This window comes from Temnothorax longispinosus, chromosome 5 (assembly GCF_030848805.1).
Source record: "Temnothorax longispinosus isolate EJ_2023e chromosome 5, Tlon_JGU_v1, whole genome shotgun sequence".
Classification (NCBI taxonomy): Eukaryota; Metazoa; Arthropoda; class Insecta; order Hymenoptera; family Formicidae; genus Temnothorax; species Temnothorax longispinosus.
Window position 1 is genome coordinate 1,918,063 of NC_092362.1, and position 12,217 is coordinate 1,930,279.

Below are 12,217 nucleotides of genomic sequence, written 5' to 3' on the forward strand. Positions count from 1 at the left end.
AAGGCACAAAAACAGATGAGAACATGATCGGAAAGGAACTCAATGCAACAAACAAAGAAGAACGAGAAGAAGGCGGTTAAAGCGCGAAAGAGAGAGACGACGCCTTATCCGGAGCGAGGAAGCTTCGCAGCGAAATCGGGGGAGGATAAGTGGGAGCGGGAACGAGACGGCGGGATCTCGGGCTGCGGGGTACGGACGAAGGTGGGTTCCGGAGGAGTCGGCGAGCGAGAGGGTGAACCAGCAGCCGAGTGAGGACCAGAGGAGGCACTCGGCCGCGATATCGGTAGACGCGGGACGACGGTATCGCGCGGTGGGCGATGAAGGTGGTGGTGACGGTGACGGTGATGGTGGTGGTGGTGGTGGTGGTGGCAGTGGTAGCGGCAGCGATACGACCGGGTGGTGGGGTTGATACTGACGGCGCGCTCGCGGGTAGGGCGTCGTAGGGGCAGCAGATCGAGCGCCGCGACGCCTCGACGCGCACAGTCGCGGCTCGAACGCCGTTCTCAGCGAACGTGTGTTGTCCTCGCGGACCGTGCGCCCGTCCTCGGCGGCGCGAATGACATTCCGTTGGTGCTCGGCGATCGCACGCGATTTCCAGAGGAGACACTTGGGACGAGAGGGAGATGGGACGATGACGTGAGCGCGTTTGTGATCCCGAGCCGATCTCCGAAGAGGCTTCCCGAAACTAAAGAACATCCGAAGGGATCGATCGAGTTTTCGGAGCCACGCAGAGCCACGCACATGTTTGGTGCTGATGACTGGTGACGATCTACGCGCACCGAGACAGTGTCTCGCGGCTCTCTCAGGGAGATGACCGGCAACGTCGTTGACTGATCTTGTGATCGATGATCGAGCGACTCCGATCGATGTTAACGTTCAGAATTGTGTACGTGACGTTCTGAACGGGCGGACGTGCCTAATTGGTGATCGCGAAACGGGACGAGACTTGTAGATCGCTCTATTTACTCCGATTTTACTCCGGACGATACTTATCGTAATGAGTTGCGAGCACGTGTGTGATTTTCCGCAGTCTAGTCAGAGATACGCGCAGTTTAATCACATATTTAATATTTTATGCTAATACCAAAATAGGAACTTAGAGCAGATTGTAGTGACTGTAGGTGTATAAGTCGTTTTCGGTATAAGAAGACTGATCGTTCAGTATAATGAAAAATGCACCCACGCGTCGTTAGCATAGCACTAGCTAGAAATTAAGAACTTGTAACTGTAAAAACATTCTACTTAAATAAGCGGACATTTCATGAACGTCTCAACACGTCTGTGATTTCGATCGTAGATAAGTTTTATGACATTCGCGCGATCTTTAACACTTATCGTAGGCACCGGTGCTCAAAGTGACGTTTAGAGAACAAGAAATACTGGCATTCGGCTTAGGGATCTGTCAACGTCTTTCCGTTCGCATTCGACTCTTAATTAATCAGTGCCAAGGCTAAAATTGACGCTATGAGTTTGTGAGAATTCGAGTATAACGCGATATGTCACGAATGGCGGCGACTTCCGAGGCTCAGGAGAATTATTGAGGCCCCAGGAGGGAATGGATTTTCAGAGCGCAATGGACACCTTTGTAGAGGCATGGATGGCTGCTAACACGAAGACGGATCAAGTACAGGTAATCTCTCATTTTTGTTTCAGATATTTTATTTTATTTTTGTTTGTTTGTATAGAATGAAACATCATACATAAAATATTAACAGTTATGCATACGATAATATCTTTCCTTAAACACAATTGTAAAAGTTCATTATAAAATCGAAAAGAATTATGTGACAGTATTATTTCAAAGATTTATGAGAGTGTGAAAGGTATTACATTTTTTAAAAGTAATATTTATTAAAAATACATATATGTATAAGAATAAGCACAATTAAAAAAAAATTTTTTTTTCAATACTGCGATAAATATAACAGACAAAAAAAAGAAAAAATAAAACTAAATATAAGTTGTAGTTTACACAGTTTATTTTTTTCAGACAAGCTCTTTATTAGCAGATCAATAAGATTAAAGCGTAATTGAAGTAAATTCTATGTAGGACCAACTTACTGATTAGAATAATTAAAATCCCTTTTCATAAAAATCATAGAAATATTTTTAATATTTGAGAGACTGATAAAAAGTTACAGCTATATATATCGAAAGTATGTGACCTTAATTTGACAGGGAATAAAAAATTCCGATAAAACGGTTTACGTCGTGGATTAGCGTGCCAGCGTCGTTTTCGGCGTTCGGTCTGCCGAACTTATAAAAATAACGCAGCGTCTATACTCGGTGTCAGCGAGAGGCGAGAAGCACAACCCCTTTCTGACATTACACAGCCAATTGGCCACCCTATCGCCTCTTGCATCCCTCTCTCTCTCTCTCTTTCTCTCTTTCTCTCTCTGGACGCGCTTTCAGCTAGTTTAATTCCTCGTCATCAATTTGGCACATTCTTTCGCATCTCAAAGCGGCTGGCCACTCCACGTGTAACGCGCGATTATCTCGTAGTACCTAAAATAAATAGAAAAGGCGTTGTTTTTATATCGTGCAATCGTTTATAAAATAAACTGGGAACATTATGTAGAAAAATGCAAAAAATTCCAATAGATTCGAAAGGAAATCTTTATTTTCTCGCACGAGAGTCTCATTATCTTAAAATCTTACCTTTTAAGACGAGCATTCAAGTTAAAATGAAAAATATATAGAACAAGTGTGTTTATACATCTAGGTAGGCATTTACGTAATCTATGCAGCATCGAGAAGAAAAACATATTATTTTTTAGATGTATGATCGCTTTGGAAAGAAATAATTATCCGTTTAAACGCAGCGTGAGCGAGCACTCTCGCTTGGATTTAGGATTCTCGATTCTCCGCATCAAAAATCGCGTACCAAATTCAGATCCGACGCGTATATCCGACGCGCTTCGCGATCTCACAATGAAAACCGAGGGCAACGTAGGGCGGGGGATAATCCTTGGCAAAGCCGCGGCTCGCGTGTGTGCTGTGCGGACGAACAGCGCGTACGTTTACACGTGTATGTACGTATCGGGGGGTCACGGGTTCTGACCACGATACGGATGTGCCCCTGCCTTCTTCCTGTGCCACGACCATGTTCATGTTCTGGCATTCAACGGAATAAGACCGCATGTCTCCATTGACCGCTCGATCTCTCGATCCATGGCCGCCTTCGGCTTACCATGACTATCGAAAAATTGACGATAAAAAACTCTGCGAATACATCCGTAAAAAAAACCGTTTACATAAATCGTCGTAACAGATAAATTAATAGCAAAGTATCGCGATAATGTAACACGCTCTGTTTTACAATCAGTCCCACATCCTATTATTTTGACTGTTACAAAATATTAGAATAAATAGAAACATTTTTGCGAGTTAATAAATCATAAGTTTAATATTGGAATATTATACTGTATATGTCATTTATTTTAAAAAAATTGCCAATTTATTACACGTGAATCACATAACATGGATCATTTTGTCAATATATTTTGTTATATATTTTATATTTATAAAATTATTATTGTAGTCAAGCGCAAATAAAATTTTGAAGAGGGAGGATATCCACTCAACTTATATGAAAACATATGCACCTCGAGAGATGCATTATCCATACAGATGTATTTTAAAAACGAAATCAAAGACTGAGGATAGTCTCGTAATACTGTTAATCCGAAATATATGAAGCTCTGTCTTTATGTTTGCGGTATTAACACACGAAGACTCATTTTATAGTTTTCTTGTGAAAACGTTAATAACAATATATTAACTTGGAGATTACAAAATGTGTAAAAATTCTAAATTTAGTCTTTATAATTAGCATTATAGTCATTTAAACCGTCAAAGGAGCAAAAATTAATATGCGTAAATAACAACAATTGCGACCGTAACTTTAACAAAGCGCTGGCGCGATTGCGAAACTCGAGTATAATAATCGCACGCGAGGGAAAAATAAAAAAGAGGATAAGCGTAACGTGCCGAAGTTAATTAAATTTTTCTATCGCTATCAATATTATAGCTGGATCTATGACGCTTAATAAACGTGTCGTTGACAAACGTAACAGATTTTAAGCCGCGCGAACTCGCGATATATTAAGCAGCAGAGAAACGTCAGTGAGGACGAGGAGAGAGCAGCTCGCGATGTAAAATTTTCACGCTGCCCCGACGCACCTTCTGCATTCTGATACTTGAAAACGCGTCCTTGCAGCGCGTTGCACGCAGGACTGCCCGTGCACGCACGGGCCGCCACGTGTGTACTCGAAAGTGCGTCGTACGTATATACGTGTGCGTGCACGAGGATACGTTTGAAACACGCATGGTCACGGTATTTGACCACCCCAGCTCCCGGAATGATTGTAATCCATCTATCCGGCCACCGAAGCCGATATATCAAACGCAGGTAGAGCTCGCGGTCCTCTCTCCGTAGGCCTTTTGCGTTGCCTTTTTATGCCGCAGACACGATCTTTTGTTTTCTCGGTGAATATTTTGTGAGGAAAAATTGGTTATGGCGATGAGAATGGTCTCGTGTCGGGTAACTTTATTATAAAAGAGCACGCGTTCTTATTTATTTTCGTACTAATTTATTTTAATTAGAATGCGTAACAGCAACTACTCCACGAAGATTTACATAATAAAGAATTCTATTTTCAAAGAGAAAGAGATAGAAGGAAAGATTTCAGAAATCATGATATATTTAGTTTGAACCTAACCATTATGGAAAAAAAACATTATATTCTTGTTTTAAAATATTAACAAGTGCGTTTATAAATGTCCTGATGTCCTAATATTGAAGAATAATTTATGTACATGGTTAATTGAAAATTGTAAATTTTGAAAAATTGATATCCTCGCTGCTCTCTCCAGTAAACCCTCGAAATCCGTGATCATTGCTAGTGCAAGATCCTATCTATTGCTTTCTAATCTTTAGCTCTACCATGTTTTGCACTTAGGAACGAGGTATCCGACATCACAGTCGGCAACAGTTTACGTAACGCGATCGCAAACGCATCAATCCGCGGATTATCTGTCACAAAGAGGCAGCCAATTATCGCTCGGGGATATCGCCGGCTCGATATTTCGATAAGCGTGATTAGAATGTTGCAGATTAATATGGGTCGCGCCACATTTAATTCCGTTTCATGCGATGACCGCCGAAAGATAGTGAAATTATCACGCGCGCTGAAACAGATAGTGAATCGCTTGAAATTTTGTTAAGTAGATTTACGAATTGTTATTAGTACACACTGCTGCATGTTATTATATTGATGGAGATTAGAAGCCGGCGAGTGCTTTCCAATGTTCTATAAAAGTATAACAGAACCAGCTTATCTTTATTATTGGAGTCTGTAACAATTACGGAACGATTATGTCATCATTATCGAATTTTCATAAAGTTTCAGAGGATTTACAATAGAGTATCCAGTCTCTGATTTTGATTTAAAAAACATTCCGACTCCGCGATAAAAAACTAATTGTCAATTACCTATGATTTGTTCAGCAAGAATCTCTATTGAATCAATAGAGAATTGCAAAAAAATCTCAAAGACGAATGAATAAGTTCCTTCCTTATTTCGAGATCAGCTTCGATTTTTCTCTCGATCGTGAAAACGACAGACTTTGAAAGAATTTCAAAGTCGACAACTGTTAGAGTTATTTTTTCTCTATATTATTTCCGCTTTATTTCTGGAAAAAATGCAACTAAAATAAGCTTATATTCTAAACTGATTTCACATCCCGCGAGAATACCACGCGGCGTATCGCTTCACAGCGCGAACCGCAGCGCGATTTTTCATGACGCGAGCGCTCGCGGTTTAATGCAGCATTCGAAGAATTAATAAAGACAAGCGAGACGAGCGTCCGATAATTTGCGCGCATCAAACGTCGTCGCAGAAACCGCGACGAGACGAGAAGAAAGGATCTTCGTACGACGAAACGAGAACATCGTGAATCTCTCTTTCTCTCTTTTTTTTTTTGTTTCAACGGGTAGAATTGGTCGCATGAGGAACGATGCCGCTGACGTAAGATATACGCCGAAAAGGACCACCACGCGTTCAATTGGCCAAACATTAAAGACTGTCATCGCGATTCGGCCTTACGTAAGCTCGTTTCGTGCGGACGATCCGGAGCGCGCGCACGCCGTGTTCCGTCGCGATGAATTCCGTCGAGAATTCCGTCAAACTCTCTCGCTGGCTCTTCAGGTCCACGAAGGATCCTGGGCACGGTCAGCGATTAAGGTTATCGCATTAACGGGAAACACACCAGCAGGAAACGCCGTCGTATACTATGCGTATCTCCGTTACACCCGGTAGATAAGCTGATCCGTTGATAAACGCCTGCCGAACTGTCGTCGTCCGTGGTGCAGTGCGATATCGCGCTCGCGCTTCGCGGTTAATTATTTGCCATTTCATTTTTACAGTCGTCACGGTTCACGCACGTACTTCACGCTGGCTCGCCCAAACTGTATGAGTCCCCGCAGCATTTGTCGCTTTTTGTATCAGCAATACATCGACGAGTAATGCGACAGATATAATTTCATTCAAAAATTTATTATAGCTTCAACTCTTACCTAATTTAAACAGTTACTCTTGTTTCGTTAACATATTTAATAAGGCGATAACTTATTAGGACGATAGCATGGGGACGCGAAAAAATATTTTGGCAATTACTGCGACTGATAATTATTACAAAACTTTCCCATGCATTCTCCTCTAACTCTTTATTTCAATTTTATCTTTCTACTGAACATGCGAGTCGTTTGCATCGGTCCAGTTGACAAACGTGACTTATCGTTGAATTAATTACTACTGTTGTCGGATTAATTACCGCGCAATTAACCTGGCCCCTGATAAGACGCAATTTTTATCGCTCGAGGGAGCGAAAATTTTCGGAGGACCGTGTTCCTCGCGCCGGACGTTTCTTTGGGCTAACGCCTCCGGACGCGATTCCCGGATTCGACGGGAGGCCAAGCGAATTCTCAACCGCGGCTCAAAGCCGGATCGATGGGCGAACCGAAATTCCTGATTTTACGACAACAACGTCGTAACCCCTCGCACGTCACAGCGGAGTTACCGCGATATCACTTGGGGCGTTAGCCGGATAAGCCGCTAACCCCATCCACCTGTTGCCCCTTCTTACACGCTCCCGCTTTCAGTCAGCTCGCGTTCGTCTTCATTCCTCGCGTGGAAACAAGCCGGGGACCCTCGCCATCCTCTTCCGATCCACGTGGACCCTCGGGGCCCGTCGTTCCCGTTCGTCTCTCTCTCTTTCTCTCTTTTTCGTCAACGATGCGGACCAGCCTTTATCTCTCTTCCTCGCTCTCTTCGGCACCTTCAGGCATCCCGCTTCTCCGCTCCCTTCTCCTGCTTCTCCTTCTTCCTCTTCTTCATCGTCTTCTTCGTCTCACTCACTCCCGTTCCAGGGAGGCAGGCCCGGGTCTTCAGCGGTCTGACGTGTTTTTTGCGAGTGCATACCTCGAAGAGCTCCCGAAACAGTAGCTGGTACCCCGGTACAGTCCGGGCAAGCGAAAAAATCGCCGGTTGATCCTTTACAGTCGATCGTTAGATCGATGAGAAAAGCAACGTATAAAAATATTGAAAAAGCTAGATGAAAAAAGAAATACTTCCTTTTCTTTCGATCTAAATTCAATGATTATGTATGCATTTACGTTTTAATATTTTCTATAAATAAAGATACGCGAGTAAAAGCAGTATTGTTAAGAGAAAGTAAAGGAACTGAAGTTTAATTGATTTGTGATTCGATGGAATTAATTTACAAATATAAAACAACGACGAGTTCCAATCGCGTTCGGTTAGGAATTGAGACTATCATTTTCGTGCAGCAATTAATACGACGCTCGTCGCCATCGATTATTCAAGGTTGTCTCGTGGTGGCGCGTGCGTGAGTGCCGGCTGATTAAATTTGATAATTTCGTGATTAAATAATGAGGCTAAGTACCCGCGAAAATCGAGCTTATTGCGAGCAAACACGAAACGCGGGCAGGAAGTCGCGAAGGATCACGGAGGGTTAAACGCCGCCTCGTATCTCTCGGCTCGTCTTCTGCCGCGCTCGACGCTCCGTATTCCACGGAGGCGTCATCGACGATCCAGTTTCCAGACGAAAATCATCGCTCCGCGGTGCAATTCGCACATCGGCGGCGACGGCGGCGGCGGCTGCTACGGCTGCTGCGGCGGTGGTGTAGGATTGTCGCATTCTGAGCCCAGTTGACCCCAGTTGACACCATGGACGGCTTAGCCGTTAGTGTTAAGTTCAGTTCACTCATACATAAATCTAAGTCCGCGCTTATGCCTTAGCCTGGCCGCCGCTCGGAATTGAGCACGTGCTCAGATTTCATCGGCGACGACGCTTAGATCATCCGGCTCGCTCGGCCCGACCGAAACGTCGTAGATTTGACCGCGTTTAGGCGACGCTCCCATACCCGTGAATTGCCGCCGAAGGCTTTTTTAATCGCTAGATTGCCTCCAATCGCGCATAGTTAATTCGCGCGCGAGTTAGCTTTTTTTTCTTTTCAGAAGCACGTTCTAGTCGGTCGGGCGGGTTTCGGCCAAGATACAACGTCGAGCCTATTTAGTTTTCATAATATATTATCATCGTAAAAATATGTTTAAACAATTTTGAACTTATAAAAATTGAAGATACAAACAATTAAGATACACATACAACAATGATTTGCGAGATAATATTTTGTATATAAAGATTAGTAAAAAGCTACGTCTCTGTAACCTTTATGGTAATCGCCCCCAGTAAAAGTCATGCGACCGTTAGAAGCATGATGTGCTAGCGATTTTTTTTTCAGAGATTAAGGACAGCAAAGGATTTATATTACCCCGCGGCGATTACCGCACTCTCGCTGGATTATACACAAACGAGCGATGAAATAAACATCGCGATAATAATTTACATAACGTGCTCTTGTACGCAGAAAATATTTTTGCTGTGAAACTTTACCAAGGACAATGCAGAAGCCGGGGAAGAACTTGGTTGCCTGAGTAATAAGCGTAAAAATGTACAAATCATCCTTCCTAGAACTTTCTTTCGCATCTTTTCGGTACATAAAAAGATTCTCACATTTTATAATGTAAAGTTTATCGAATTTCTCTGTATAATATTCTCGTCTATACTTTTAAATAGATGGGATTACTTTCCTCCGCGTCTCCTCTTTGGCAGAATGAATGTGCCACATTTATGCGTACGATGGTCCTACATAATCAATATCATCCGGTGTCGCGCCGAAATTGTATTTATTGCACGAAACAGAAAAAAATTGATGTTCTCCCGCGATTACAGAGCCAAGCGTTGGCATTGACGCACAAGGCCTCACCACCATCGAGACCGAGCAGCGTGTCCTCGTTACCGAGGAGCCCTCAGTCTCACCAGTCCCAGCAGTCTCAGCCGCAGAACGCACCTCAGCACCCGCCGGTGCATCCGCTGCAATCGCAGACACCTCTCGGCACACCCCAGACACCGTTCTCTGCTCACAACCAGCACCCAAAGCAAGAAATCAACGTCAGTCCCAAGCAGGAGGGCTTCGATCTCAGCAAATCCACCTCCAGCACAGGTAAACAGTTTCTGTTTCTCTTATATTTTATTGCAGCTGCCTTATACGTAATTGACTTTTTAATTGTCTGCAAAGAATAGAATTAAGCACATATAATAGCAGTATCAATACCTTATTTCAATAAAGTTGATATTATTTGATAACATTATGAGTAAATTTTAAATAGTTTTTACAATAATTTAAGAATATTACAACATAATATAACGAAGAAACTCCATATAGTTATCAATCTGAACGTATTCGAACTTGTATTATTTCGTATAATCAAACGTTCATCCTATATGTTTTTGTTTCCTCACCATTTTATCCCTACGAGTACATCTGTATACACCCCATTACTTCGGGTTGCATCTCGAATGTAGTGGCTTGTACAGAATTCCCGCGACCGTAAATCGTCAATTTGTCGGGTGAATGAAGTCACCTTTTACGAGAGACTGAGTGCGAAAACAGCTTTAACATCTTTACAACGCGTAATTCGGTCGGGATAACTCGGGTGACGGCGGCGAGGAAAATGCGGTAACGACGCACCGATGTCATGCCCATTAAATGCATTCTGTCGAACGGAAGCGGCGTTAATCGTCGTCACCGTCTCGCGTCCGGCGAAGGCCGATATAGCTCTTGTGTAATAAATAAAAAGAACAAAAGGGGAAAAAACGAACATTCAAAGTTCAAGTAATTTTATATTCTTGATTTTTATTATTTTTCCCTTTTTTACTCCACTCAAAATTATGTAATATCGTTTGTCCAGATTAATAATATCCGTTTATAAAAAGAAATATAGAGTGACAGTGCAACTCTATACTTGTGGTATTATAAGTATTATAATTTGTAGAATTGTAGACAATGGCAGTATTTTAGAATGCTGTCACCATCTATTTATTGCAAAAGATTGTTGCTCAATAACGTATTACACGAATAATACAAAGAACCTGCTCGCATTGCTCTTATTTCATTCGTGACAATCCAGAAATTCAGTTGCCATGTCGCGTCATAAAGCCCGCTTCCGCTAAGAATGACGAAGACGTGCGCACTCGGTGGAGGTCGCGTGAGAGGGGTCGTTAAAGCTCGCCAAACGAGATAGGACTATCGGCGGAATTTCCTTGATCCTCGATAATGCGGTGGAAACAATTTGCACGCGTCCGTTTGTAGAATTAAACGCTGTATAAATATAACACTATGTATACTGATTCGAGGCTGCTTATGCATAATGCTCAGCATTCTAATTTTAAAATGACATTAAAATTCGTAAATAACGAGAATTAAATACGTAAATGTATATTTACAGCACGTTTATCCCTGAATACATTCGACAGCAATTTATTAATTATATTTGAAGTTTGCTAAAAGCGGAGCTGAAACGTCCGTTTCTTTTTAATCTTTTTATTATATTTAAATAAATTACAAATAAGCTTACGCATTAACAACCGCGTTTTTTGCTCAACAACTTTCAATGCGCAATCTTAACTCATTACTCATTTTTGTTTCATTATAGAGAGTTTTGTTAATTATATTTCCTCGAATCTGAATTATTCTTGAGTTATCTTGCTATAAAAATATCTTTAAATATTGAAGGAAATATATATATGTGTGTTTGCAAGTCTACTTAATTGCATTAATGATCGATAATATGATAACTTGTTACATTCTCTTAAAATTGTTTCTTAAAATTTGGACTTATTTAAAAAATGAAGCATTAAGCGTAGCTGCAGATATCTCCTTTATGTATTTTGTTTCTCACGGAAAATAAAGTTGCTATAGAGCGGAGGAAATCAATCTCTTTATGCTTACAAAATCGAAAAATTGTTACAAGTCTTGCCGTTTGTGCGTGTCTCTACTTTTATCCCTTACTTGGTTTTTTTTTTACGCGATATCGCTACGAAAGTTCGGCATGTCGAAGACGTGCAGGAATGCAGGAAGCAAGAGTACATATTTGCTTTTCCAGCCCCGACTTGGGCGAGGAGAAAAGGGTGGCGCGATGCGATGGGGGATGCGGGCGGACAGAAGCACGCACTTCCTAAATCTACGGATTTTGAGGATCCTCTTTAAATCTCCCGTGCGTCACAGTTAATCCTTCCCCTCCCCGTGCTCGTGGATCCTTTTTCTGCCTTTTTCCAGTTCTTATCTCCACCTTCCCTGTTCCCTTAGTCGAGACAACAGTTTTTTAACTTCTTCGAATTTTCGAAAGTGTGACCTACTTATTTTTAACTGAGGTTGCGATAAGACGCACAACAAGATTTTTAGTGACAAAGTAATGGTAACATTGGTTAAAATAAGCAACAGTTTATTAAATCTTCAATATAATTTTTATCGCTTTATACGTAATCCCTTTAAACTTTGAAAACTGATTCGCATAAGAATACAGATTATACAATGCATTTTTTAATAATTATAATAATGTTAGTTTCTTATTTTAATCTCATAACAATTCTTTACACAAGAGGCTGCAAGAGGCTAAATGAGAGAGCGTCTAAAAATAAGGGAGCTGTCATCGTTTTTTATCATGAAATGATTTCGCGTCGGCATGCATCAAAGATGAGCTGAAAAGATGAGGTCGTTTGTCCCCTTTTAGCCCGCGAGCCGTAAGCGTCAGCTCGGAATTAGGATAATCGTCCGCGTGTGTTCCGTCCGGAT

The 12,217-nt window shown here is 41.9% G+C and overlaps 1 protein-coding gene across 1 annotated transcript in view; it reads left to right on the forward strand.

The window, feature by feature from the left end:
• The first annotated feature begins 424 nt into the window (after positions 1 to 424).
• Positions 425 to 12,217, forward strand: part of Dve (SATB1_N and homeodomain domain-containing protein dve) — a 44,868-nt gene continuing 33,075 nt past the window's right edge. Inside the window, exons 1-2 of the mRNA XM_071778491.1 lie at positions 425 to 1,630; positions 9,316 to 9,586. Of these exons, the coding sequence (XP_071634592.1) occupies positions 1,556 to 1,630; positions 9,316 to 9,586 (346 nt within the window). The 5' untranslated portion in view covers positions 425 to 1,555. The remainder of the gene's footprint in view (positions 1,631 to 9,315; positions 9,587 to 12,217) is intronic.